The sequence below is a fragment of the Physeter macrocephalus genome, chromosome 4 (assembly GCF_002837175.3).
Source record: "Physeter macrocephalus isolate SW-GA chromosome 4, ASM283717v5, whole genome shotgun sequence".
Classification (NCBI taxonomy): domain Eukaryota; kingdom Metazoa; phylum Chordata; class Mammalia; order Artiodactyla; family Physeteridae; genus Physeter; species Physeter macrocephalus.
In genome coordinates, this window is record NC_041217.1 from 35,867,895 (window position 1) to 35,895,824 (window position 27,930).

The 27,930-nt window shown below is 42.0% G+C and overlaps 1 protein-coding gene across 6 annotated transcripts; it reads right to left on the reverse strand.

Annotated features, from left to right (window-relative positions):
- On the reverse strand, positions 1 to 27,930 carry UTP25 (UTP25 small subunit processome component). 6 transcript variants are annotated; one of them, XM_055084101.1, is made up of 13 exons: positions 27,730 to 27,930; positions 26,538 to 26,577; positions 25,601 to 25,832; positions 23,451 to 23,621; positions 21,174 to 21,262; positions 19,830 to 20,240; positions 17,866 to 18,085; positions 10,560 to 10,708; positions 8,875 to 9,057; positions 8,630 to 8,742; positions 8,225 to 8,263; positions 7,660 to 7,905; positions 1 to 592 (listed from the first exon to the last, which is right to left on the reverse strand). In XM_055084101.1, exons 1-13 carry the CDS (start codon positions 27,834 to 27,836, stop codon positions 349 to 351), a joined length of 2,244 nt encoding a protein of 747 aa, XP_054940076.1. In that variant the 5' UTR covers positions 27,837 to 27,930; the 3' UTR covers positions 1 to 348. The 6 variants fall into 6 exon arrangements, with proteins under 6 accessions (XP_054940076.1, XP_007110243.1, XP_007110244.1 ...); XM_007110181.3 differs by having other exon boundaries at positions 10,560 to 10,762; XM_007110182.3 differs by lacking the exon at positions 8,225 to 8,263 and having other exon boundaries at positions 10,560 to 10,762.

Sequence of the window (27,930 nt, forward strand, 5' to 3'; positions counted from 1 at the left end):
GGCAAATCTGAAAGAATTTACCAAGTGTAATAAATTAGAGGTGAAATCACAACAAAAGAATTTATGGCGTACAAAAAAATTCACAAGTAGAAGATTCCTTCTATCAACTTCTCAGAGTCCCATGAGCTCTCACCTGACCTCTGAAAGATGGGTTTTACCAAAATCTGGTTTACACTGAACTTTTCAGGTATATATGATCTGAAAAGAAAGAAGAATCTGATAAGAACCTGCCTGGTGCTCCTTCCTTGCTGCAGCCCTTCTTTGTGTAAGTGATCAGAATCAGGTCCAAGTGACACAGAATCAAGCATGATATATCACACCAAACACTATTTCCTGTCCAACCAATTCTCATCTCTCTCCAGTAATGAAGAGGTGGACGTTCTTCTTGGACTGCAGCATCTGCGCAGCTCGCTCCACCCCGACCACAGCAGCCAACCTCTGGGCATCGTACTTGGAGTAGAGGACAGTGCAGGTCCAGGCAGCTTCCTCTCCTCTGGTGGTGGCTTGCAGCATGTTACAGACTTCACTGTAGAAGTGGGGATATGTGGGCAGTTCGTAGAAAATCAGGTTCCTGATGCCTTTTATTGTGTATCTGTTAGAAGGAGAGAGGCTATGTCTACATGAGAAATTTTATGGAAAAATTACCGAAGAGTTTTACAGGGACACAGTCACTCTCGCTCTTTTATGCAAGGAGAAAGACCATGGCACAAATAACACACAGACCAAAAGTTACTCTAATTTGAGCTGGAGGGGCTCATTTTTTGTGACAGTGTATTTGAATTCCTAATGTTTGGCTTAAGATAATGATAAAATGAATTTGCACTTCTTGAGCCTAATCTGAACAGACTGAGGTAGGGTGGGGAAGAATAGTAGACAAGGATTAGAAATCTGTTGCAGAAAATTTGAAAAGCAGGCATTTCCAATTTAACATTATCCTTATTATAATCAGGCAAAACAGTGTTCTATAATGGAGATGAGGTCAGACCAGACCCAGTACATAAAATAAACTGCATAAACTGTAAATGCACTCCCATTAGTCTTTTCTTGTCATTCTGAAGACACGTTAACTCCATGGCAGATGTCCCAAGTTCACCCATTTACAAAATCCTGCCCGAGGACCCATTAGGCATTATGGGAAGGCAATTAATTTCAACAGCTTCCTCGCTTCTTTCCCTGCTGCACAGGGCTGCATGGTGGGTTGGGGGGGTGCAGACCCTAGGGACTCGCCTTACGGTGCGGGTTGAGATCAATCATTCCCTCTTGGGCTCCATGACCAAAGATTTTATACGTTGACAAGGTTCTGATTTTTCCTGTTAGACCCTCATACAGGGCTGATGTCAGACTCCCTCGGGAATTTTATTTTATTCATGGACGATAAGTTTTCCTTGTCTTTTTATCCCTTGGCTCATCCTGATGTCTCTGGAGACCCTCCTCTTCCAAAATATAACTGCAGTCCATTACTTGGTTCATCTTTCCACATCCTCTTTCCATAAAGGAATTTTAATGGCTAATGATGTTGAAAAACACAGTTCTGTCTCAGTAGTTATCAAAACAAACAAAAACAAACATGGAGTTCCATTTCTGCTTAGTATGTAGAAAACTCAAGAGAATACTGCTCCCATGCTAACAAGAAAATGATAATCTACAACAGGGTTCCTTTTCCTGAGCACAGACAGCTGATGTCACAGGGCAACCAAGTGAACTGATTCAACGGTGCCCTGGTGTGTGTTTAACAACGGATTCCCAGTGGGGGAGGACAGGTGCTGATCTGAAGCATTTGCCAATTTCTGTGGTGTAATTACTCCTTTTCAAGCTACCAGTGTCATGTTGCTGAACTTGGAACTGGGAAGAGATGTGCAACCATACCTTAAGAGCCAGCTTCAGCCCATCACTGACTGAATTCCAAAGAGTGACAAGACTGTCTGAAGAAAGACAGGACATATGAACCACTTCACCTTTGGCAGAGCACAGTGGGGATGAGGGCAGCTGCTAAGAAAGTGGGTAGGAAGAAAAAAGCTACACTTTTAACAAGTTCATAAAGGGCAATTATGGGCTTGCACGACAGTTCAGAATCCCTGGGGTTCCCGGACACTCCTTTACTTCACAGTCATGAGGTCTTTTCCATAGGTCTCCACTGGGAGCCCCGGAGAGACTGGAGGCAAGGCAGAAGACCTGAGAGACCCTGATGGTGGTGCAGACATGAAAACTCACTCTCTTCCCAGAGCCATGTTGTATATGAAGCTAAAGCCTGAAGCCAATGAGAGGGGCAAAGGTCAACTGCCGGGGTGGAGTCAGAAGCAGCAAAACTGTCTGCCCTAAGGAAGGGGCATTAACCCCTCACCTCATCCCTCCCCACCACAGGACTTACATCCAGTAAAAAGAGCAGTCTGTCCTGGGGAAAGGGCATGAAGCCTCTTCAGCCCAAGATCCTGCACTGATGTAAGCAGATGTTTGCCACCACCGCAGAGAAGCAGGGAACTCTTTCCCACCAAGACCCCTCGTAGAACAAGGCAGAGGCTGGCCACCATGGAGGGTGGTGCAGGAACCCTGAGAAAGCGCCAGCTCCAAAGCCCAGGATGGACAGAACGTGCCTGCATCTGAGCTGGACCAGGAGGAGAACACCTGCCCCACTTCAAGCCTTGAGGGGAGGAGCGAGCAGGAGCGGCCTGCTGCTGGGGTAGGGGCAGGAGCGTGGGGAGAGGCTCTCCCTCGGCACAGGGGTGCAGGGCATGGTGAAAGCTGAGAGGGGAGCAGGACACTGAGACGAGGCCCTCCAGCACCGGGCCCCACAGTGGGCCACCGTCTGCTGGAGGGACTGGCAGTCTGTGGTAAACAGAAGGTTAACTATGGTAACAACCAAATCCTAACTAGATTCACAACTGCCACACTAGTGGCCTGACAGAAGAGGTGTGCCCAGGCCAACTACTTACTCAGGCTCTACATTCAACTGACAATTACAAAAAACACAGAAAAGCAAGAAAAAGACATTAAAACCATGAGGTATCATTTTGACTATCAAGTCACCGGAAGAAAGTAGGGTTTTACAGAAATAGGCTAATGGAGAATAAATTATTGTGAGTGTGTATTTTAGCGGGGAGGGGAGAAGATGGGAGTGGCAACACACAGCAAATTTTAAACTGGGTAGAGCTTTTGAACAAATAAGTTTTCCTTTCCAAATTTATCCTAAGGAAATGCCTAGGCAACTATGCCATCAACTACGCATACAGATGCTCTTGGCATTACTGTACATAATAACAGAAAACAACAAATCAATATGCCCATTAAAAGGAAACTGGGTTAATTATATACCGATACAATGTAACACTACACAACCATTAAAAAGGATGCTATACACATCTTAAAGATTACTTATAATTACACAGAAAAGGTATTTTTACAATGTAAAGATTTAGCAGACCTACCTTGACCAAGTGATTACATTTAGTATCACCAAAAGTGGGATAAACTGACACCCTGGGCCTCTTGAGGAGATGCAGGGGGAAGTACACAATATCCTCTATGTAGAATTCTTCCTAAAATAATGTTTAAATCTTTGGTCCCCGAACTCTGACGCTCACTGAACCACCTATGTTTTTTAAAAATACCTGTAATTGGTCCCCATCCCCAAACACCATGATTTAACTGATACTGGGGTATGACCAGGGCATTCAGATTTTTAAAAGCTCCCCAAGGGGATTCTAATATGTAGCAAAGTTTGGGAACACTGATCTAAATAATAAGAAAACAGACATATCCAGATGTGGGACGTTCTACAGGAAATTGGACTGGACTCTTCAAAAAATATCAGTATCACAACAAGGAACAAAGGAAGAGAATGATTCTAGATCAGGGTTTCTTAACCCTGGCACTACTGCCATTTTAAGCCAGGTAATTCTTTGTTGTAAGGGCTGTTCTGTGCACCGTAGAACATCTAGCAGCACCCAGGCCTTGACCCGCTTGAACCACTAGACCACTAGAATAACCCTCCAACTGTGCCAACCAAAAATGTCTCCAGATATTTCCAAATATCCCTTGGGGAGCAAAACTGCTCCTGCTTGAGAACTGCTAAAACAGACTAAAGAAACATGTCAAGCAAATGCAATGTAGGATTCTTAACTAAATCCTGGATTGGGGTGGGGGGTGAGAAACAGCTGTAATAGTCATTTTGGGAACAACTAGGAAAATTTGCATACAGACTAAATATTAGATGGTATTACTGCAGTAATGTCAAGTGGTATGTTAATGGTGTTGTGGTTAGATAAAAGAATGTTGTTTTTAGGCTCTATAGACTGAAAGATTTAGGAGTTAAGTGTCATGAAGCCTCCCGTAATTTGCTCTCAAATGGTTCAGGAAGAAAAAATAAGAGATGTGAATGGAAAGAGAGAAGGAGAGACAGAGAATGTGGGTACATGAGAATGTGGCAAAATGCTAACAGCTGGTGGAGTCTAAGTGCAAGGAGCTAGAGATGTTCACTAGGATAGTCTTACAATGTCTTTCGAAATGAAATCTTCCCAAATAAAAAGTTGGAGCGGGGGCAGGATATAGTAGAACTATATATATATTAACTTAAAAATACATCCATAACATACAAATATATACCAAAATGCTAACTTATTTAAGCTTTTTTTCAATAAGCACATAAAACATTCAAGATAAAAGAAAAAAATCCCAATGTGTACACTGTGATCCCAATTTTGGTATCCTTTTTAAAATGCCTGTGTCTGTGTGTGTGTGCATGTGCACATGTTTTTTACATTAAAAAGACAGGAAATAAATACACCAAAATGGGTATTTACATCAGTAAGATTATAGGTGATCCCATTTTTTTAACCTAGATTTTCTAGGTTCTCTACAATAATTGTGTAATACTCTTATTATGAGAGTATTTTTAAAGCAAAATAAAACAACAAAACCAATTCCAATAGGTATAATATTTAAAAACCAAGAAAATCTCTCTTAGTACCAATTCGTCCACAGTAGAGACCAGGCATCTCTTGGAAATAAGAGAACGTGACCAGAACCTCTTCAGAGGGGCAGTTAATACCAATTCCCATGATCTTCTGCACCTCTTCCCCTGCCTTCCTCCTCTCCTGTATGTGCTTTGGATCTTCAGTGACCCCTACAAAATGGCATAACACTGTGACAGGACCTAAAACTAAGGACATTCCAGATGTCTATGTTACCTGACAACTGTTAAAGATAAATGAGGCACCACAACTGACTTGCAAAGCTGGCTCCTGCATACAGTCTGTAAAGACTAGGTCTGTTACTTCTACAACTGGGGTTCTCCCTGGGGCAGGGAGCACTCAGAAACACCCCACTAGCGTTTCCCACCTCCAGAAATCCTACCTCCAGAGTTTATGATTGCCCCCTGCTTAAGAATCCTCCTTCCTGTGCTAAGCCACTGATAATGCTCAGAGAAAGAACTGTGAACTGTCCTCCCCTCAGGAGGGCCATCATGACCAAATGCCCATCCCATCCTAAGATTCTACTGGTTTCATCTCCCCAAAGAAAACAAATCCTCAGGTTGAAAGTTTTTTGCTAGCTCACAAACGAACTGCAATATGTCTAACACTGCCTACTTCCATAGAGAATATAAATACAGAATTTTAAAGCTGGATACTAAAGTTTAAAATACATGTACTTTTCCCAAGGTCAAATGAAAAAATCAAATCACAAAGACATTGCAGATCAAAATACCCATCATCACCTTGGTGACCTCTCAAGCAAAAAAATCTACTGCTGGGAACCTTGAGATAATTGGCAGTTGCAGATTATCTCCATTCAACTTAAACACCCACTAACCTGGTCCAGGGTATAAAGTAAATGGCACGTGTTAGGTTTGTCTTTTTTTTTTTTTTTTTTTTTGTGATATGCGGGCCTCCCTCCGCTGTGGCCTCTCCCATTGCGGAGCACAGGCTCCGGACGCGCAGGCTCAGCGGCCATGGCTCACGGGCCCAGCCGCTCCGCGGCATGTGGGATCCTCCCAGACCGGGGCGCGAACCCGGTTCCCCTGCATCGGCAGGTGGACGCGCAACCACTGCGCCACCAGGGAAGCCCCTAGGTTTGCCTTTATAGTGACTTTGGGGACAAAACAGTTTGGTCAATAAATGAACAGTGTAAGACAGGAGACTGTCCTGCCTACTTAAGAGAAAGGGCTCCTTTGACATTATGCCCTCTCCTTGAAAAGCTGCTACTTGAGAGCAGTCCTCATCCCAGCTTAGTTCACACTTGCTACAGACAATCACGCTGGGATGTTTTCCAATCCATCCACTTCATTTAAAGGACTTGCTTTGATGTATCAAGCTTTTGGAAAACTAAGGGCTCTTTAGACCTGCTGAGTGCAAACTCCCCCAAAATACCATTTCCAACATGAATGAAAACAGCAACTCACTGGAACAAAGCAAATAATGAGGCCAGCAAGAAGGCATCTGTTAACACTCTTGGGCCAAACAGCCTTGTCTGGGTAGCCAAGAATGAAGCCCAGCAAACACAAATGTAGTCATTCCTCAACTCTCCACTAGCAGATCATCTAGGCAGCAGAGTACCCAAAGAAGTCATGTCACGCCAGCCTGCTTCGCTCCGGCAGGCTGCTGGATCCCTCCCTCCCCATCCTGGTAAGGAGAACATTTCGGAGGAACACCATCCTAACATCAGCATAAACTAAAAGGCAATGCAATGCCAAGGTGCATCATCTAATATATTCCAAAGCCTAGAAGAGTTCAGGCTTAGATATTAGGGATTCTGAGGAAACGGTCCCCTCATTAGCTTATGATCGAGAATTAATGAAACAGTAAAGTCAGAACTTAAACTCACTGGACATTATTGTGAATCAGGAAACAAAAGGTTATAGGATGCAATTTCCAGTCTCTCTAGGTAAGAGCTTGAACGGGGCTTTTAGATTTGGCAGCAGAGAGAATCAGCAAAACAATAAAATAACCAAACTCTGGGGGCACAAAGGGCTGCAACTATCCCAAATAGTAACAGAAGGCTCAATATTACTAACACTCTAATTAGAATTTAAAAAAAGAAAAAGAAAAAAAAGGCCAATCCAACTGATTGTGTCAAAGTCACATGGTGGGGAAGCTAAGCAAACCCTGAAGCCCTTAAATATTCAACTCTAAGCCCCTCACCTTTTGCTTCTCATAAACTTCAAGGAGCCCCTTAGTCCTGGTTCTCCTTGGTGCAGAAGTGTGTGTGCACTGCCTCAGGACAAATGAGAACTTTCTGAACACTGACACTGTACTCAACTTCCATCTCCACAGACCACACAGTCCCCAATGTTTCATCTGTGCTTCTACAACAGGTTCCTCCCTTTCTGTATTCAGTTGAGTTGTCCCTGTCGAGAGCTGCTCAACTCTGTAATGGCTTTCTTGAGGGGTATACCCACAACTACAGGAGGTACCCTAAGTATGGACCCACTCCAGATCTATATACAGGTTATGCTGCAGTCACTCATTCGTTTCTACCACCTTTTCCAACAATGCCCATTTTGGAAGAAAACCAACCAACCAATCAAGAAAAGTCTGTCCAGCCCCCCAAACTCTGGCTTGTCTGCAGGAGGTGAAGCAAGGGAGGACCTTATAACACAGCAAAGCCCACCATGCACTTGGAAGCAGGCCCTCCAGAGAGGACACTTGAAACCTGGCCCTACTTTACCTTTTGTAGAAATGGAAGCGCTCTGTGAGGAGCAGGAACTGCTTCTCTCCTTGAAGGAAGAAGTGTCTGGCCCTGGAGACACCAGACTTCCGGGTGTACTCGCAGATATGAGTGAAGTTCAGTTCCTCCTTCTTGAAGTAATTTCGGAGACGCACAAAGTCAAAGTAGGAGGGGACATAGATAAGCGTGTGAGACATGACTGCATCACGATACTGAGGCAAAATCTTGTTGACGAAAAAGTTAAACCTGATTTGGAAAGGCAAAGGGCAAAGTCAGTGGTCTAGAGGTGAGCCATAGTGTCAATGCCAACTGCATGACCCTGGGCAAGTCACAATCTTCTTCCACCTCCCCTAAGAGGCCAATTTGGCCTACCTCATTGCAAAGAGATTATGTAAGGATAAAACTTGTTAAGCGCATTAAAAAGTAAGTGCTAACACTATTCATCATAAAGAATAGATGTGATGCTGGTACATCCCAGAGAATTATTCTAGGAAGTACATAACTGTTATCATTCATTCATTCAGTTGTCAATAAGTCAGGCAACAAATAATTACTGAACACCTACCATGTGTTAAGCACCATTCTGCTACCATGCGTCCCCTGACTAAACACAATGAGAAGACAGGGGAAAATTACATAGAGAATTAGAAAAACAGTTCTTGCCCTGAAGGGCTTAGAATTAAGTTGTTGACATGCGGCATTAAAAAATTAATGTAATTTAAAAATGCCACAGTCTAGGGGAAAGTACCCCTGATTTACTAACCCTGCCACTATCGGAACTAGGACAAGACACCATTTCTCTGGCCTTCAGTGTCCTCCTCTGTCAATGGCATGATTGGATTCAATTATCTCATTTCATTTCATAAATGGTAACTAATAAAGCCAACATGGAATACAATTCTAAACTTGAATGCCCAAGTAAAATCCCTCTCTGTGACCCCCACAGGTCCAATGGGACAGGGAAGGGTACCTGGCATCAATCACTGAAGCTAGGTTTTCAGCTTCTATCCTCTGGAAGACATGTGGGAGCTGCACCAGGACATGACTGATGGAGCCTGTCATCGGGACGTTCCTCACAGCCACCTGCCAGGAGTGAGAACATTAGGAAGTGAGCTATCCCCATTGTTGACCAAATGCTATCTTCTCCTTCTGCCTCATGACCCAAACAATATACAATACTTCATGAAAATTCAGAGAAAGAAGGAGAGAACCCACCTGGCCTTGCACATTGATGCAGTACTTGTTGAACACAGAGTTGATCTGGGCATCCTGCAGGGCCCCAAACAGCAGCGTCTGACGATAGTACTTGGACCAATTATTGAGGCTCCACATGCGCACTCGAGAAAAGTCCACCCCATGTGAGTCCAAGGGCAGTAGGTTCATGTGGTTCATCAAATGCTTTGAGCAGAAATAATACTCCATTAATACTTATTGAACACTTACCTGTTGGGCATTGCTAACCTTTCTATAAGCCCATCATCTTATTTAACCCCATGAAGTACATACTATCATCTCCCAAATTACAACAAGAAAACAGGCTCAGATGGGTGAGTGACTTGCCCACAGTCAAGTGAACAAGAAGAAAAGCTCAAACTGGCCACCTCGTGGATCTTTCAAAAAGGATGAAGATGGTACCTATACAGAATATTTCTTTTAAAAGAAATTCTGAAATGCCACTCTGGTCACTCTATAAGCAACTCAGTTCCAGACTTGGACAAGAAGGGAAATGACACAGAAAACAGAGCTGCTGTCCTTCCATGACTTGGTTCCCAAAACGTTAGACAATTCCCTGAGTGACTACATGTGCCTTTTGCTCAAAATAAAGATGACTCAACCATCGACATGCCTTTTCTATTTTAATCATATTTTGACCTTGTAACGTATATTGAAGGGTCACAAGTACTCTAAGTTTATTCCCTACTTTATAAATAAGTACTCCCCTTTATTTGTCCCAAACTTACTCCAAGTCCTGGGGTTGTAGAAAAGGTAAATTCTCACATGCCTTATAAAAAAAAACCTATAGTTCTGTGATGAGGATTGTTCCAAAGCACAATCCTAAACCCCAAAACATTGCAGAGTATGTTGAGAGGGAGAAAAAAAATTACAGCACAAATTACAGTAGGGGGACAAAAACACCTTACATTTCTCTGTAAAACATCACAAATTAAGAAATCATGAGCAATGTTTTCCCATCTCCACTGAAGACCAAACAAAAGAGAACGAGCATAAATAGGAGGAACTATTTTAGATAAAAACATTCCTGGTGAGGAGGAATTTCAAGCAACCAACCAACCACACTAAACTGGTCTATTACTAGAAGCAACTTTTAAGGGGAAGAAATCTTTTCTGGAGATTTGAAAATGTTGACAAGAATTTTTATCTTTCTGGATACTTTACTGACCAACTTGTGGGTAGAAGAGGGGACAACATTTCCCACTTTCAAATTGGAAAACGTGGAATATTTCCATTTCCAAGCTGAGTTTGTTTTTTTTGTTTGTTTGTTTTTTAGATGTTGGGAGTAGGAGTTTATTAATTAATTTATTTATTTTTGCTGTGCTGGGTCTTCGTTTCTATGCGAGGGCTTTCTCTAGTTGCGGTGAGCAGGGGCCACTCTTCATCGCGGTGCTGGGCCTCTCACTGTCGTGGCCTCTCTTGTTGCAGAGCACAGGCTCCAGACACGCAGGCTCAGTAGCTGTGGCTCACGGGCCTAGATGCTCTGTGGCATGTGGGATCCTCCCAGACCAGGGCTCGAACCCGTGTCCCCTGCATTAGCAGGCAGACTCTCAACCACTGTGCCACCAGGGAAGCCCCCCAAGCTGAGTTTTAATCTGGACTTAAATAACCATTTCAGACTCAAATCACTGAGCTTCTTGTCTCTAAGTATTAATGACCAGTATTACCAAGACATGCTCCCAGTTCTGCATCAGGTAAATGTCAGCTTGATCAATGATGAGAAGCTCAATAGAAGACAGAAAGTCAAAATCTCTCTTCTTCTCTCCTTCTCCACCAATGATGGTCCTCAAGCCCAGAGGGGAGGCAATGAGGATGTCTGACGAATAGAAGGGGGCATAAAGTCGGATGCTTCTCTGCAGTATTGCCACTCCTATACACAAAACAGCCAAGCACACAACAGTTCATGGGTCACCACCAAGCCATTAGCTTCCACCCTCTCAAACTGCAGCCTCCCCTTGTACCTTCCACATCTTCCCCTTTGAATATAATTGTGCTCAAACTGCTTTAATTATTAAAATCATCATCATCATCATCATCCCTCTTTTGCATCTATGGTCCCTTCTAGCTCCCACCCTCTTCTTTTCCTTCACTGACAAACCTTCCAGAAAATTTAAAATCTCCCACTCCTTAATGCACTGCAATCTGCCTCTGAGTCTCAGGACACCATTGAAATGACTCTTGCTAAGGTCACCAACAGCTTTCAGTTACCAATTCAATGGCACTTTAGTGTTTCTTGTCACGAATACATAAGCACACCCTCCTTGAAATGTTCTTTTCCTTACCGGTGGTTTTCATGACTTTAACACTTACCTCTCCTATTACTGACCTGGTCCTTATCTATTTTTCCATATTCAAAGAGCTCTTCTACAAAGCCCTGGATTCACCCACAAGTTCTCTTTCATTCTACATAAAGCTTTGGATAAATATAATCACTAATTATAGCTTTAACATTATCATCACAAAAATTTATATTTTCCTGCCCACATCTCTTTCCTAAGCAACAAGTAGCAGTTTGTAAAGAGCCCAGATCATATGTGAAGGAGATTCACTCGCTAATCTTAAAGCACCTACCAGAGGGGCAGAAGTTGGCTGGGACTCTCTCTGGGGACAGAATGCTGGCAGATGCCACTTTTACAAATTCCCTCTGCCTTGATGGCACTGGTGGGTGCCGTTTTTTGCACTCTCACTCTAAGTTGCTAACAGTGGTGGTGGGTGAGTACCCCCTACCCCACTGCCCTGCACTGCTTGTGTGCAGCACTGACAAACATGGACAACGAGCAGCCATGCCTACCCCATCTCATGCCACTCACAGGACATGACCTGAGGCAACAATCGCACGCAGCCCACACAGGGGACACTCCTTGAGCACCAGGCTCAGGCAGATGGGGGTGGGACTGCATTTCTAGACTCCATGGGAGTGAAACAAACAGAGAGAGAGAGTTTATAAGACAACCAAGAACTAGGAAAAAGTTAAAAATATAGTTCATCTCCCACACAGGGCCACTCCTTCAAGACAGGGGGCAATAACTGTTTTGCATAATACACAGAAACAAACACAGAGAGTCAAGCAAAATGAGGAAGCAGAGGAACATGTTCCAAATGAAGGAACAAGATAAAACCCCAGAAAAAATATTTAATGAAACAGATGTAAGTGATTTATCTGATAAAGAATTCAAAGTCATAGTCATAAAGATGCTCAAGTTTGCATCTCCCAAGATGCAAACTTGGGAGATGAATAAACGAACACAGTGAGAAACTCAAGAAAGAGATAGGGCTTCCCTGGTGGCGCAGTGGTTGAGAATCCGCCTGCCAATGCAGGGGACACGAGTTCGTGCCCCAGTCCGGGAAGATCCCACATGCCGCAGAGCGGCTGGGTCCGTGAGCCATGGACACTGAGCCTGTGCGTCCGGAGCCTGTGCTCCGCAACGGGCAAGGCCACAACAGTGAGAGGCCTGCGTACCACCAAAAAAAAAAAAAAAAATGAGATAGAAAATATAAGAAAGCTCTAAACAGAACTCATACAGCTGAAGATAGTAATAATTGAACTGAAAAATACACTAGAGGGAATCAACAGCAGACTAGATGGTAGGAAAGAACAGATCAGTGACCTGGAAGACAAGGTAGTAGAAATCACCCCAACAGAACAGCAAAGAGTAAAAATATTTTTAAAATATGAAGACAGTTTAAGGGAAGAACTGTGGGACAACATCAAGTGTACTGTCATCGGTGTTAAGGGGTCGCAGAAGAAGAGAGAGAAAGAGGCACTAACATCCACATTATAGGGGTCCCAGAAGGAGGACAGAGAGAAAGAAAGGGGCAGAAAACTTATCTGAAGAAATAATGGCTAAAAATGTCCCTAACCTGGTGAAGGAAACAGACATTCAGGTCCAGCAAGCACAAAGAGTCCCAAACAAAATGAACCCAAGGAGATTCATGCCAAGACACATTATAATTAAAATATCAAAAGTCAAAGGTAAAGAGGGAATCTTAGGCAGCAAGAGAAAAACAACTAATTACAGACAAGGGATTCCCCATAAGAATATCAGCTGATTTTTCATCAGAAACTTTGTGGTCCAGAAGGAAATGACGTAATATGTTCAAATATGCTGAAAGGAAAAAACTTCCAACAAAGAAGGAAGGAAATAATAAAAGTCAAATGAGAAATACTGAATAAATGAAATGGAGACAAAAAGAAAAAGATCAATGAAACTAAGAGCTGGTTCTGTGAAAAGATAAACAAAATTAACAAACCTTTAGCCAGACTCAATAAGCAAAAAAGAGAAGGGGCACAAATAAAATCAGAAATGAAAGAGAAGTTATAACTGACACTACAGAAATACGAAGTATCATAAGAGACTACTATGAACAATTATACACCAACAATTCAGATAACCTAGAAGAAATACATAAATTCCTAGAAACACACAATCTTCTAAAACTGAATCATGAAGAAAAAGAAAATGTGAATAGATCAATTACTAGTAATGCAATTGAATCAGTAATCAAAAACTCCCAACAAACAAAAGTCCAGGGCATCACAGGTGATTTCTACCAAATATTTAAAGAGTTAATATCTATCCTCAAATTATTTCAAAAAATTAAACGGGAAGAAATGTTTCCAAACTTATTTTATGAGGCTAGCATTACCCTGAAACAAAGGCCAGATAAAGACATTACAAAGAAGAAAATTACAGGCCAATATCCCTGATGAACATAGATGCAAAAGTCCTCAACAAATTATTAGCAAGCCAAATTCAACAATACATTAAAAAGATCATACACCATGTTCAAGTGGGATTTATTCCAGTGATACAAGGATGTTTCAATATCCATAAATCAGCGAACATGATACACTATGTTAACAATGTATAAAAATCATATGATCATCGCAATAGATTCAGAAAAAGCATTTGACGAAATTCAATATCCATTTATGTTAAAAACTTTCAACAAAATGGGTGTAGAGAGAACATCCCTCAGCATAGTAAAGGCCATATATGACCAATCCACAGCTAACATAATACTCAAAAATGACAAGCTGAAAATTTTTCCTCTAAAGTCAGCAACAAGTCTGGACACCAAGGGGGGAAAGTGGTGGTGGGGGTGGGGGTGTGATGAATTGGGAGATTGGGATTGACATGTATACACTAATATGTATTAAATGGACAACTAACAAGAACCTGCTGTATAAAAAAATAAAATTCAAAAATTCAAAAATAAATATCCATACTACCCAAAGAAATCTACAGATTTAATGCAATCCTTAACAAAATACCCATTACATTTTTCATAAAACTAGAATAATCCTAAAATTTGTACAGAGCTGCAAAGGACCCTGAATAGCCAAACTGATTATGAGAAAGAAGAACAAAGCTGAAGGTATAACACTCCCTGATTTTAAACTACACTACAAGTCCACAGTAATCAAAATTGTATGGTAATAGCACAAAAACAGACACAGATCAACAGAACAGAATAGAGAGCCCAGAAATAAATCCATTATTTATATGGTCAATTAATCTATGACAAAGGAGGCAAGAATATACAATGCGGAAAAGACAGTCTCACCAACAAATAGTGCTGGGAAAACTAGACAGCTACATGCAAAAGAATGAAACTGGAACACTAGCTTACACCATCTACAAAAATCAACTCAAAATGGATTAAAGACTTGAACATAAGACCTGAAAATCACAAAACTCCTAGAAGAAAACATAGGCAGTAACTTCCCTGCCAACAGTCTTAACGATATTTTTTTGGATCTGACTCCACAGGCAAGGGCAATGAAACCAAAAATAAACAAATGGGACTACATCAAACTAAAAAGCTTGTGCACAGCGATGGAAACCATCAATGAAACAAAAAGGCAATCTACTGAATGGGAGAGGATATTTGCAAATCTAGTAAGGGGTTAAGATCCAAAATATATAAAGAACTCATGTAACTCATTATCAAAAAACCCCAAACAATCCAATTAAAAAATAGCAGAGGACCTGAATAGACATTTTTCCAAAGAAGTCATACTGATAGCCAACAGTCAAATGTAGAGATGCTCAACATCACTAATCATCAGGGAAATGCAAATCAAAATCACAGTGAGAAATCAAAACTACAATGAGGTACCATCTCACACTGGTCAGAATGGCCATCATTAAAAAGTCTACAAATAACAAATGCTGGAGAGGGTGTGGAGAGAAGGGAACCCTCCTACACTGTTGGTGGGAATGTAAGTTGGTGCAGTTACTATGGAAAACAGTATGGAGGTTCCTTGGACAACTAAAAATAGAATTACCATATGATCCAGCAATCCCACTCCTGGGCATATACCTGGACAAAACTATAATTCAAAAAGATACATGCACCCCTATGTTCATAGCAGCACTATTCACAATAGCCAAGATATGGAAACAACCTAAATGTCCATTGACAGATGAATGGATAAAGATGTGATACATATATACAATGGAATACTACTCAGCCATAAAAAAGAACAAAATAATGCCATTTGGCAGCAACATGGATGCAACTACAGATTATCATACTAAGAGGAGTCAGTCAGAAAGAGAAAGACAAATACCATATGATATCACTTATATATGAAATCTAAAATATGGCACAAATGAACCTATCTACAAAACAGAAACAGACTCCCAGACCTGTGGTTGCCAAGGTCAGGGGTAGAGGGGAGGGATGGACTGGGAGTCTGGGGTTAGTTGATACAAACTATTACATTTAGAATGGATAAACAACAAGGTCCTACTGTATAGCACAGGGAACTATATCCAGTCTCCTGGGATATGCCATAATGCAAAAGAATATAAAAAAGGATGTATATATGTGTATAACTGAGTCACTGCCGTACAGCAGAAATTAGCACAACATTGTAAATCAACTATACCTACTCCAATTAAAAAAAAAGAAGAAGAATGTATCAGGGGGCTAGTAAGTGCTGTGATCAAAATGAAATAATATAAAATGACCGGCTGTGATTTTGGAGTTATAAATTCTTACAGCCACCATGTATTATAAGTTGCTATTAACCAAAGCAGAGAGAGAAAAAAAACCACAATGAGATATCACCTCAAACCTGTCAGAATAGGTCTTATCAAAAAGACAAGAAATAACAAATGCTGGCAAAGATGTGGAGAAAAGGGAACCCTTGTGCATTGTTAGTGGAAATGTAAATTGGTGCAGCCACTATGGAAAACAGTATGGATGTTCTTCAAAAATTAAAAATAGAACCACCATACAATTGAGCAATTCAACTTCTGGGTGTTTACCCAAAGGAAAAAAACCACTAATTCAAAAAGATATATGCACTCCTACGTTCACTGCAACATTTATAATAGCCAAGATATGGAATATGGAAGCAGCCTAAGTGTCCACAGATGATGAATGGATAAAGATGTGGTGTGTACACACACACACACACACACACACACACACACACACACACACACACACACACACACACACACACACACACACCCCGGAATATTACTCAGCCATAAATGAATGAAATCTTGCCATCTGCGACAACAAGGATGGACCTTGAGGGTATTACAGTAAGTGAAATAAGTCAGACAAAGACAAATATCAATAGCATGTGATTTCACTTAGATGTGGAATCTAAAAAACAAAACAAACAAAAAACCAGACTGATAGACACAGAGAACAGACTGATGGTTGCCAGAAGGGAGGGTGGGGTTGGAGGGTGGGCAAAATGGATAGGGGAGATCAGGAGGTATAAAACTTCCAGTTATAAAGTGAACAGGTCACAGGGATCCAATGTATGCCATGGGGAATATAGTCAATAATACTGCATTAACTTTGTATGGTGACAAATGTAACTATACTTATTGTTGTGATAAGTTTGTAAGGTATATAGACATTGAATCACTATGTTGTACACCTGAAACTAATACATCAATTATATATCAATTAATCAGAAGACTGATTTATCAGCTGCTTGTTGGCCACCTGCATATGTTTAAAACTAACCGTAAGCTCGCATCCCCTTGCACTGCACACTCCAGCCATGCTAAAGCCTCTGAATCTTAGGTCATGCCGGTTTATCCACCCTGATGCCTCCACACATGCAGTTTCCTGTCTGAAACTTTTTCTTCCACTCTCTTCACCCCACTTGTACCTGGCTAAATCCTACTTAGGTTTCAACTTAGTATGGAGGGTACCTCCAACAGAAGGCCTTCCCTAACAGTCCTGTGCCCATTTTGAGTAAGGATATTTGCTTTAAATACTTTAAACAGAACACCCACTATCCTCTAACCATAACACGTCTCATCCCATACTGTCTGATTTGTCTTAAGGCTGGACTTCCTTAACAGTAACTTTTAATTCCATATCTCCAGCTTCTTAACAGTGCCTGGCACATAGTAAATGCTTAATAATTGGTAAATGGGCATATGTGACTAATAAATATTTTCCAGGAACTTTTTCAATGTACAACCAACCAAGTACATGGGAGCTGAATGAGACAAGCAAAAATGTGCAAAGCTGGGTGGGAGTCAGTAAGTCCAGAGTGGAGATAATTCAGGTGTGGGCACTCCACATGGCAGGAAGGAGGAAAGTCCATTACGTACAGATGCTCTAGTTTACTCATCTTCCCCAGACTGACCTACCCAGCCCCATCACCTCCAACTCCCCCAAGAACCCCTGTAGCATTGACTGTGAGCTACCAGCTATAGGCATGCTGAGACATTTGTTATAAACATGCATGTGCCTTTCATACATGCCTTCACAGACACTCCATCCCATTAGCCAAGTATGCACCCCATTAGCCAAGGCAAGACTCTCCCCTGGCAGACGAGACGTCTCAAATGCATCCTGGTTCTGCTAGGAGGCTGAGTCAGTGACCCTCTGAAAGAATGCTTAATTCCAGGCTTCTAGCTTCCAGCTATGTGCACCTCACACCTCAGGTCCCTCAGGGTCTCAGTTTTGACAAGGAGGAATTACCAGTCCTGAAGTGGTCATCGATGTTGCCGACAAATACAGCTTCATAATCCTCAGGCCTCTTCAGGTTGGGTGGTCTCTCCTCGGGATCTGAGCCATACTCTCCATTAAACCTCTTTTTGTTGCTTACAATTATTTTCTTCTTGCTGTCGCCCTCAAGAAGACTGATGAAGAGCTGTACCACCCGCAAAGCAGCTTCCCGGAATGGTACCACTATCAGCACCTGTGGAGGGAGTGATGGGCAGCCTTGGAGGGGCGAGGGGAAGGAAGGACAGCTCGAGGTGAGCCTGCTGAGGACCCAAGGAGCCCTCTGTTCCGCAGTCCCTGGCCAAGGACCACATCCGTGTCACCCCCTTTACACAGGACCTGGCTCAGTACTGAAGGCTGAGCATCTTTCCGACCCACAGCACCATGTCCTATGGACTTCAATCTCATGGCTCCTTGGGGGGCAATTCTTAAGCAGAACGTTGAAATACCTTTTGAGGTATTTGCCATTAACAAAGGTGTCCATTAGCAAAAACCCAAGGGCATAAACACACAAAGCTCTTTGAGGACAAGAAATGTTACTCATTTCTGTCTCCCACAGAACTTAGTTCAGTATTTTGATCCGTAAGACCCAAGGAATATGCTGAACAAATGAATTGGATGTATTAAGTAGAGAATAAAGCTAGTAAGGAGAGGACTAAAGCATCATTACTTTTCCAGTACATTTCCTAGTACACTTTTCAGAAATGATGATAAAGGATTTCTGAAATAAGATCATATTTCAATGGGAAATATAGGATTCAGTTTTCCAAACATTTCCAAAAGTGCTTAATTTTAACTGTTGAGGAAAAAAACCAGAAGATGCTTAACAAATGATTAACTTCTAACTACCCTTGTGTAAACAATACAATCAATGGATATAACCCCAGTCAGATCTGGCAATTCACCAAATTCTGAATGTGATTCATGGGTAATCTACCTCATATTCTATTTTGCAATTCTAAATGGAAACAGATAATCTTATTATCCTGATGTTCAAGATTCTGAGGCAGTTTCCCAGAAAGGCAACCAGCACAGCCAGAGGGGTGTAGTGATTCAGTTTGGTACAGTGCAGGGATGATGGATCAGTTTTGAAGAGGGCCAAGTTACTGTCCCGGCTGTCACACTAAGTAAGTGTCTAGGCTTTGGTTTCCCCAACTATCAAACAAGAGGGTTGGACTAAGAAATCTCTAAGAGCCATATCAGTATTAAAATCCTAAAATCCTATTAAGCTCAATGAGAAGAATCTAAGAAGATGAGGCTTCTTCAATACAGACACAAAGGCTAAGGGGTTAAGGGGGTATGGGAGGCACAGTATCTAGCTCCAGGACATCATGAAAAATGTAGACAGAATTAAAAGATGTAAGCCCCCAAACCACTGGAGCTTAGGCTTATGAGCTCACATAAATGTAATCATCACTTTAAGCAGCAATAATGATACAATGCAAAAATAGGGATTTTGTTTTCCAAGGTTTACATATTTCTGTGGCTTAGTGAAGAGAATCCTTGGTTCTAGTCCTGTCTCTGCTACTTTTTCCCTGGTTCTCTTTAGCAAGGTCCTCTACGAATCTGGGTCTCTGTCCACAGGTGTAATATGTAGGGACTGAATAAAAGGCTCCTTAAGGTCCCATCCAGCTCTGACAATCACAAAGAAGAGATTTATAGTGGAGTGTTACTTATGTAGGATCAGGGTTTATCTTTAAGGAGAGAATTATCATGGAGGTACCGCCTACTCAAGTTTCCAGTTAGATCTGCTGTTAGAGACAGTCCACTGAGCTGTCTGCAGCACTGCTCTGACATTACCTGGCCCATCTAATACGCTCATTCTTTGACTCATTCATTACTCCAATCATTAAAACATCTAAGAACCTGCTAGGTGCCAGGACCCATATGTTAGTGCCTTACAGCCTCCTTGAGGGCAAAGGTCTGCTGCCGCCACTCACCTTGGGCCTCGTTAGCCCTTGGTCCCTGAAGTCATCATCATCACCCACCCCAAGTTTCTGGCTTCGGCATCTGCTGTTGTTGGCAAGCACCTGGGCATTGGCTTTGAGGACGTGATTTATCACATGCAGGCAGTACACGTGGCGGATCTCTTCCCCATTCTTCAGGGCAGTCCTTTCTGGGTAGAACAGGTCCCGGTAAGAATTCATAATTAAGAAGAGCTCTTTCTGGAGGGGTGTGAAGGGGCTACTTGAATTTGAGGGACCAGAGAGGAACTGGCTGTTGGTCTTGATCCAGGTGGATTCCAGAGGCTTCTGGAGATGAAGTGACTTTAAGTCAATGTCCTTTGGGGGTTTAAAGGTTTCCAACTGTTGAAACCTGGATGAAAAGACAAGCTGGCCCAGGATGGGCCACTGTGGGAGAAATGATCAAGAACTAAGTTAGAAATGAATTATAGTACCTTACATTCATATAGTGCTTTATAATTTACCAAGGCCTTTCACAACTTACAGGTCCTCTCACTTTATCCTCACAACAACCTTACAAGGTAAACACTATAATGCTCTTCTTGCAGTTTAGGAAATGCTGAGATTCAGAGGTTATAGGATTCAGACAAACAGGGGAGAACAGAGCTAAAGGTTAGAGCCCAAGGTTTCTGACTTTAGAAACCTTGTGAGCTCTTCACTAGATCATTGGGTCACAAACTGTCCTGTGGACCACACGGTAGGAAGTCAAATTTTACTCTAGACACAAAAAAAGCGGGCCCGACGGTCAAATAACTTCGGTAAACACCACAAAACCTAATCCCCCTCAGGGAGAGTCACATGCAGATCAGACACTAAAGGTTCTGCTGAGTCCTGTAACAAGGACTCTGTTCCACTTCATTTGACCCAGAGTTTCCCAAATTTACTTGGTCGTGGAACAAGGTTTTTGTTGTTGTTTTGGATTCTTTTTTTTTTTTTGGAGACATATATTAGAATCGTAAAGAATAATATTTTGTGGAATACCAGTTTGGGAATTTTTGCACTGTAACAAAACTGCTGATCTTAGCAATAAAGAAAGGATGACCTCTGCAATAAAACAGAATTAACTACTGATATATGCCAACAACTGGGATGAATCTCCAGGGAATTATGCTGCGTGAAAAAAGCCAACCTGTACGATTTTATTTATATAACGCTTTTGAAATAACAAAATTATAGAAATGGAGACAGATTAGTGGTTACCAAGGGTTAGGAATGGGGGATACATATCCCCCATTGTGTATCATACATTCAGGGAGACCACTAAAACTCAAGACCACTGCTTTTCTCCATTTGTGACTGTGATGATGGAACAATGCTTACTTTTAGCTGGTGGGTAGTTTTGGGATTTGTGGCAACAGCCTGGATTTCTTTTTCTTTCAGTTCTTTGTTTACATGTTGTGCAAATGGATCTAATTCAGAAATAAAGAATATTAGAACACTTAGAGCAAATGACAGGGATTTTTCAGTCTTCCCCCGTGAATGACATCCTGTTCTTCATGATGTTAACTCATCTTTTTCCCCATCAACTTTCCCCATCATTTATCCCAGTCCAGAGCTTAAAAGTTTCTGACAGGTTCATCTCCCTAAAGCATTTCTTTAATCACATTATTCCCCAGCTCAAAAACATCTGAAGAAACTTCTCAGTCTGAAATTCAACATACACCTCTAACCTACCTCTCTAATGTAATTTTTTAATTACATGGCTCTCAAATTCTTCTGCCACTGTGGCTTTCCTTCCTTTAACTGAAAATTCTATCCTCTCCTTCACCGCATATCTATATATCCAAATAGTATCAGTTGAATGTTACTCCCTGACTCACAATAAATAACTATTTCCCAGGAGCCTACTGTGTCAGGCACAGTTCTGGCTCCAAAGAAGCCATCTCTGGTCCCCTACAGACAGTCATCACTTTCTCTCAAGTGCCCCACCCTGCCCTCAGTTATCCACACCAACACATGTATGTGCATGTCCTACCTCACCTAACTAGACTGCAAGATCCCTGAGGGCAGGTTCCATGTCTGATTTAACCTGCACTGGAAGACAAATATAAATGCTCAACACTCAGCTGAGGTGAACAAATGATCAAAATGGTAGGGTCATTGCTCAGGGTCAGTGCTCTGCGCTGGCCACCCAATCTTCTCTTCCAGTCCCACTCACGTAAGAAGCAAAGTTAAATGACCCATTCAAGGACCCAGGTAGTAAAACTTCAAATGCAGTGCACCTTATATTAAGACCTAAGATAAAGGCAAACAATAGGAAATAAGAATTCTAGGTGATAATATATCAGTACAGACCAAACAACCAGAGAAACTTTAGGATAGTCAAGCCTCCTAATGTTTCCTCCAGGGGTTTTTGTTTTAAGTTTTTTTGAGTTCAGAATGCGGTTTGTGCCCAAATTCTACCTGCTACTTCTTCCTCTTGTCCAGAATAGCTAACAGAACCAAATGAGGATTAAATTTCAACTTCAATGACACAGCTGGTTGAAGAATGGCACTGGGACCAAAAAAGGCAGTCAGGACACGGAATGAGACCAGCCTGACTTGCCCACCCAGGCATAGAATAAGACACAGGACCTGAGAGACAGCAGAGCCTGGCCTCGGCCTACCACAGGCTTGTCTAAGTGACAGTCATGGCGACAGAGGCATGGCCCAGAGTGTGCTGTATCTTGACTTTGACAGTGACAATACAGATATACACATTTGTCAAGACTTACTGAATTACATACTTAAAATGGGTACACCTTGTTGAATGTAATTCATACCTCAATAAAGTTGATTTTAACGTTAAATTAAAAAGTTGCCTATGGGGTGTTCCCCAGTGGCACAGTGGTTAAGAATCTGCCTGCCAATGCAGGGGACACGGGTTCGAGCCCTAGTCTGGGAAGATCCCACGTGCAACTAAGCAACTTAGCTGCAACTAAGCAACTAAGCCCAAGCGCCACAACTACAGAGCCTGTGCTCTAGAGTCCGCGAGCCACACCTACTGAGCCCGCGTGTCACAACTGCTGCGTGCCTAGAGCCTGTGCTCCACAACAAGAGAAGCCACCGCAGTGAGAAGCCCACGCACTGCCACAAAGACCCAATGCAGCCAAAAATAAAGAGAGAGACTGGGGAGACAGGGTAGAGCTTTCTGGCTTCTGAGGTGCTTCCTGGTAATAAGGACCAATCAGATTAACCACTGCCGGGTCTCACAAATCTGGAAAATTACTGCTCCAATAAGGAAGAGCAAGTGAAGGACAGAGAGAAAAATGCAAAGTACTTTTCTCCTCTTTCTCTCCCTTCCCTGCTTGGGGAAAAAAATCAGAAGTCTTCCCCTGACCCCAGCTGTGGATCGTGAGCTTTGGAGAACTGGCCTTCCCTGCTATCATTCTTCAACTGTTTGTTCTCCTGAACAGCCGCGCCCACTCCCAACACTGCCTAACCCTGAAAAACACAAAAGATCTTGGAGAAGCATTTCTTTCCAGCTCTACATCTAGCTGCTAAACTATCTGTTTCTATTGCTGCTCATTCCAATAACAGGAGATTTAACAGGTATTAGACCACAACCACCCATACTAAGCACCAGCTGAATTCAAACAACATGCGCTGTGCTCTGACCTTGTGATGCTTTCAGAGAACAGTGGCCTCCTCTTTCCTCTTCGAGAAAATTGGTTTCTAGGCTGAAGAGTGACTCATGTTTTGCATCTGTAAACTCCTCTGGGGACTCCTCTGATGTGCCAGGTGGCCCGTGCCCATCTTTTCCCTTAGGGTCAGCAGGTAAGGCCGCATCTGCAGTTTTGATAAACATTTTGTGAAATTATTTACTACTCATAAATATAATTACACTTCTGTTGACAAATGAAATTTAATTCCTTAGGCTATCATTTACTTTTAAGCAAATTCAGGTAGAAGACATAAGTTTCAAAATTGAGCTTGACTGCTGACCTGGTACATGTAAAGATGTTCAAATCAGCGTTGATTATAACAAATAACTAGAAAAAAATGATTTCGTCATTTCTATCGATGGGGTACTAATTAAATTACCACATATTATTTACAATGGAATACTATGTGATTAAGCTAATGTGAACCCACAGTTACACACGTTATATTATTAAAGAAAAAAAGTTACAGAAATGTATGAGACCATTATGCACATACACACAAATATATGTATATACTTGTATTCATTCATATATCCATAAAAAAGTAGTCTGGAAGGTTCTATAAAATGTTAAAGGTGTTCATATCAGGGTGGAGGAGATATACGTTAACTATATTACCCTCTTAAATTTTTACAGTAAATATATATTACTTTTATAATAAAAAAACCAAACTTTTCATTTTTAAAAACGCAAAACATGAAAGAAAACTGGAAAACCAACAAAATTATACAAAAAAATCCCTAAGTCTGAGGCAACGATTTTTTAATCCCAGTACAAGTGATGAATTAAAATACTAAGAATGGTGTGTGACACCTTAAAGTATAGAAAAAAATACAGCAAGGCAAATAGGCATTAAGATAATAGGATATAAAAAGTTACCCAGATATATTCAGACAATGGACTACTATTCCAGTAATAAAAAGAAATGAATTACTAACATGAACTTCACGGATGAGTCACAACAACATGAGGAGCCAAAGAAGCCGCACGCAAAAGGGTACTTATTGTATGCTTCCATTCATGTGAATTTCTAGAATAGGAAAAACTAATACAGAGTGAAAGCAAGCATGTCAGTGGTTGCCTGATGCCAGGCCTGGGAAACTGACTGTAGAAGGACAAGAAGAAACTTTTTGTAGGTATTGGAAGTGTTCTGTATCTTGACTTCGGCAGTGACAATATAGATATACACATCTGTCAAAACTTATCGAATTACATACTTAAAATGGGTACACCTTGTTGAATGTAATTCATACCTCAATAAAGTTGATTTTAAAGTTAAATTAAAAAGTCACCTATGGGGACTTCCCTGGTCGCCTGCCAATGCAGGGGACATGGGTTCGAGCCCTAGTCTGGGAAGATCCCACATGCCGCGGAGCAACTAAGCCTGTGTGACACAACTACAGAGCCTGCGCTCTAGAGCCCGCGAGCCACAACTACTGAGCCCGCATGCCACAACTACTGAAGCCCACGTGCCTAGAGCCCATGCTCCACAACAAGAGAAGCCACCACAGTGAGAAGCCGGCGCACTGCAACAAAGACCCAATGCAGCCAAAAATAAATAAGTTAATAATTTTAAAAATTGTCACCTAGATGTCTGAGTGAGACAGAGTTCCTTTAAGCTTTCAATCCCAGCTCTTCTCTGAAGCCTCCCCTCATTTACCCTGGCAGCATGTGACCACTTTGCATCTCTTTAACACCTTATATTTATTGGTTCCATTCAAATTTGATGCTTGAAAAGCTCTGTATATTTTATGTCTATCTTCCATTAAACTTGGTTCCTCTAAGGGAGGAACAATAATCTCTTTCATAAATTGAGACCATTACAAAAACAGAATTATGTTCCCTTTCCTCTCAATCAGGGGAATTTTAACTAGGATTGATGAAATCCTGGAAATCATAAGCAAAAATGTCATTTCTGCATTTTTAGAGGGTCCTGTGTTTTCATCAGATTCTTGAAGATATCACAGAGCCCAACAATGTTAAGAATCTCTGCTTTGAATCCATGTGCTTTCACCCAGCTCATACAGTACAAGACACCATGCCCCTGGGGCAATCTGTCTGTGGTCCCTGCAAAGATGATAAACCCACATCAAAGACACTTACTCTTCTGTATGTCAGTAGACTCTACTGCCGTCTCTTCCTCCACACTGATGTCACTATCGCCATCTTCAAGATTCATTTCTGTCTCATCTATAACACTGTCTTCTTCCTCTTCCTCCTCCTCATCTTCCTTGGAAACATCCTTTAATGTGGCAAGTAGTCTGCTGTAACCAGAAACTTGTTCTGGTTCACTCTCTGCTTCACTTTCAGAACTTGAAGTATCTAAACTCTCTGACTAAAAGGAAAACGGGGATTTTAAAAACAAAAATTATATTGTTCTTGTTGCTACCCCACGACTATCATCAGGCCCACAGTGGAACCAAGTTCAGACTTTTCTAAATAAAAACTAGCTTTTCTGCAAATATGCAATCCTATCTATTCAACCAAACCTAGCACCAAATTTGTTTAAAACAACTAATCTAGCTATGATTCTAAAAGCTCTTCCTCTTCTTTGAACTGCTAATGCTCCACATGGGAAGACAGCAGACTAAAAACATGGAGCTTTAGGTTATAAGGCGATTTAACCTATGTGTCAGACATTTGGCACCTGTAAAGGAGCAACAGGAAAACTTAACGACAAAAAAGTGTAGTTTATTTTTGAGTCTGTGCTAATGAAATAAGACCTTTGATGATTTTGCACTCTATTTTATGTTAAGCAAACAAGACATTCCCTCTTAGGATTCACCAAGAGCCCTCTGGTAAGCCTCCTTAACAGGTTCTAACAGGCTAATCTCTCAGGACAGTTTCATACTCTGTACTATATTAGTTATCACAATGGCATTTTAACAGACATCTGCACTTAAAACTAAGCAATATTACTAAAATATAGCTTACATCTAAAATCAAAAAGAGTGGAAATGTAGCCAAACTTTATTCCTATATATAATCTTAAAAGTAACAGCCCAGAATCAACTATCATAAAGAAGGTATAAAGCATTACCAGTTGACAAGTCTGTGGTTTTGCTTCCTTTCTGGAAACCCTGAGAAGAAACAGGTAATGTTAAACTTTAACTACTAGTATGTAGCAATTAGGAAAAGTCTAATGATACAACTTTAAATGAACATGGCAGACTATACCGTTATAAATATATCTATTGTCAAGTAAAAACTCCATATGCATTTGGACAGGTTTTGTAAGAATATGCCAAATAGATAATAATAGACAAATGAAAAAGTCTAACAAGACCACATGACAAATACTACAGTCACACAGTAACTGGCTCTCATCCAAAAGATGGGAAATTTTGGCAAATAAAAGCCCTCGGGGTTCACCTTTTCTAGCAATTTCTTAAGTAGACTACCCCTCTAACTGTTGATAAAGCAGCCCAAAGTTGTGGGATGAGCGCTAAGATCATAACTGAGAGTCTGGACACTTATAGAGGAACCCACAAGTACCCAAATATTAGTTTCCTCATTGCCATTGAATAGATCGGTGATGTCGAGGGTCCCAAGCAGTTCTTTTTTTTTTTTTAACTTATTTAATTTATTTATTTTTGACTGCTATTGGTCTTCGTTGCTGCGCCCGGGCTTTCTCTAGCTGCGGCGAGCGGGGGTTACTCTTTGTTGCGGTGCGCGGGCTTCTCATTGCGGTGGCTTCTCGTGCTGCGGAGCAGGGGCTCTAGGGTCGCGGGCATCAGTAGTTGCAGCACACTGGCTCAGCAGTTGTGGCTCGCGGGCTCTAGAGTGCAGGCTCAATAGTTGTGGCGCACGGGCTTAGTTACTCCGCGGCATGTGGGATCTTCCCGGCCCAGGGCTCGAACCCCTGTCCCCTGCGTTGACAGGCGGACTCTTAACCACTGCGCCACCAGGGAAGCCCCCAAGCAATTCTTTAAAAACATATAAAACGAAAACAAGCTTATAAAATCTCTGCCCAGTCGCCACACAGAAGGCGTACCGTATAGCATAAAGCTACCGGCTCAACAAAAGGTAGAAAGACCGGTGAAGAACCCCATCTCAGGCGGGAAGCCGCCAGAATCCGCGGGCGAGCTAGGCCGGCGCCGGGGCAGCGTGGGACGCGGTGGGAGCTGCCCTGTCACTATCCCCGGGGCACCGGCGGACCAAACGCGGGAACACGCGGCCTCTCATCGGGAAAGGACGCCGGCAGCGCCGGTCCCAGCCTTGCCTCTCCATACCTGTCATAGAAAGGATGCTCCTCGCCGAAATCCCTCAGATGCTTCTTCTGCTTTTTAGTTAGGGAGTTGAGCAGCTGGCTCCGGCTGCGGCTCCCGCGTTTGCCCATGGGGAAGACGTCAAATCAGCCAAACTCCAAAAATCGCGTTTTTCACCTGGAAGTAGTCTCGTCAACCCACTCACGCGGGATTGCCGACGGCGCT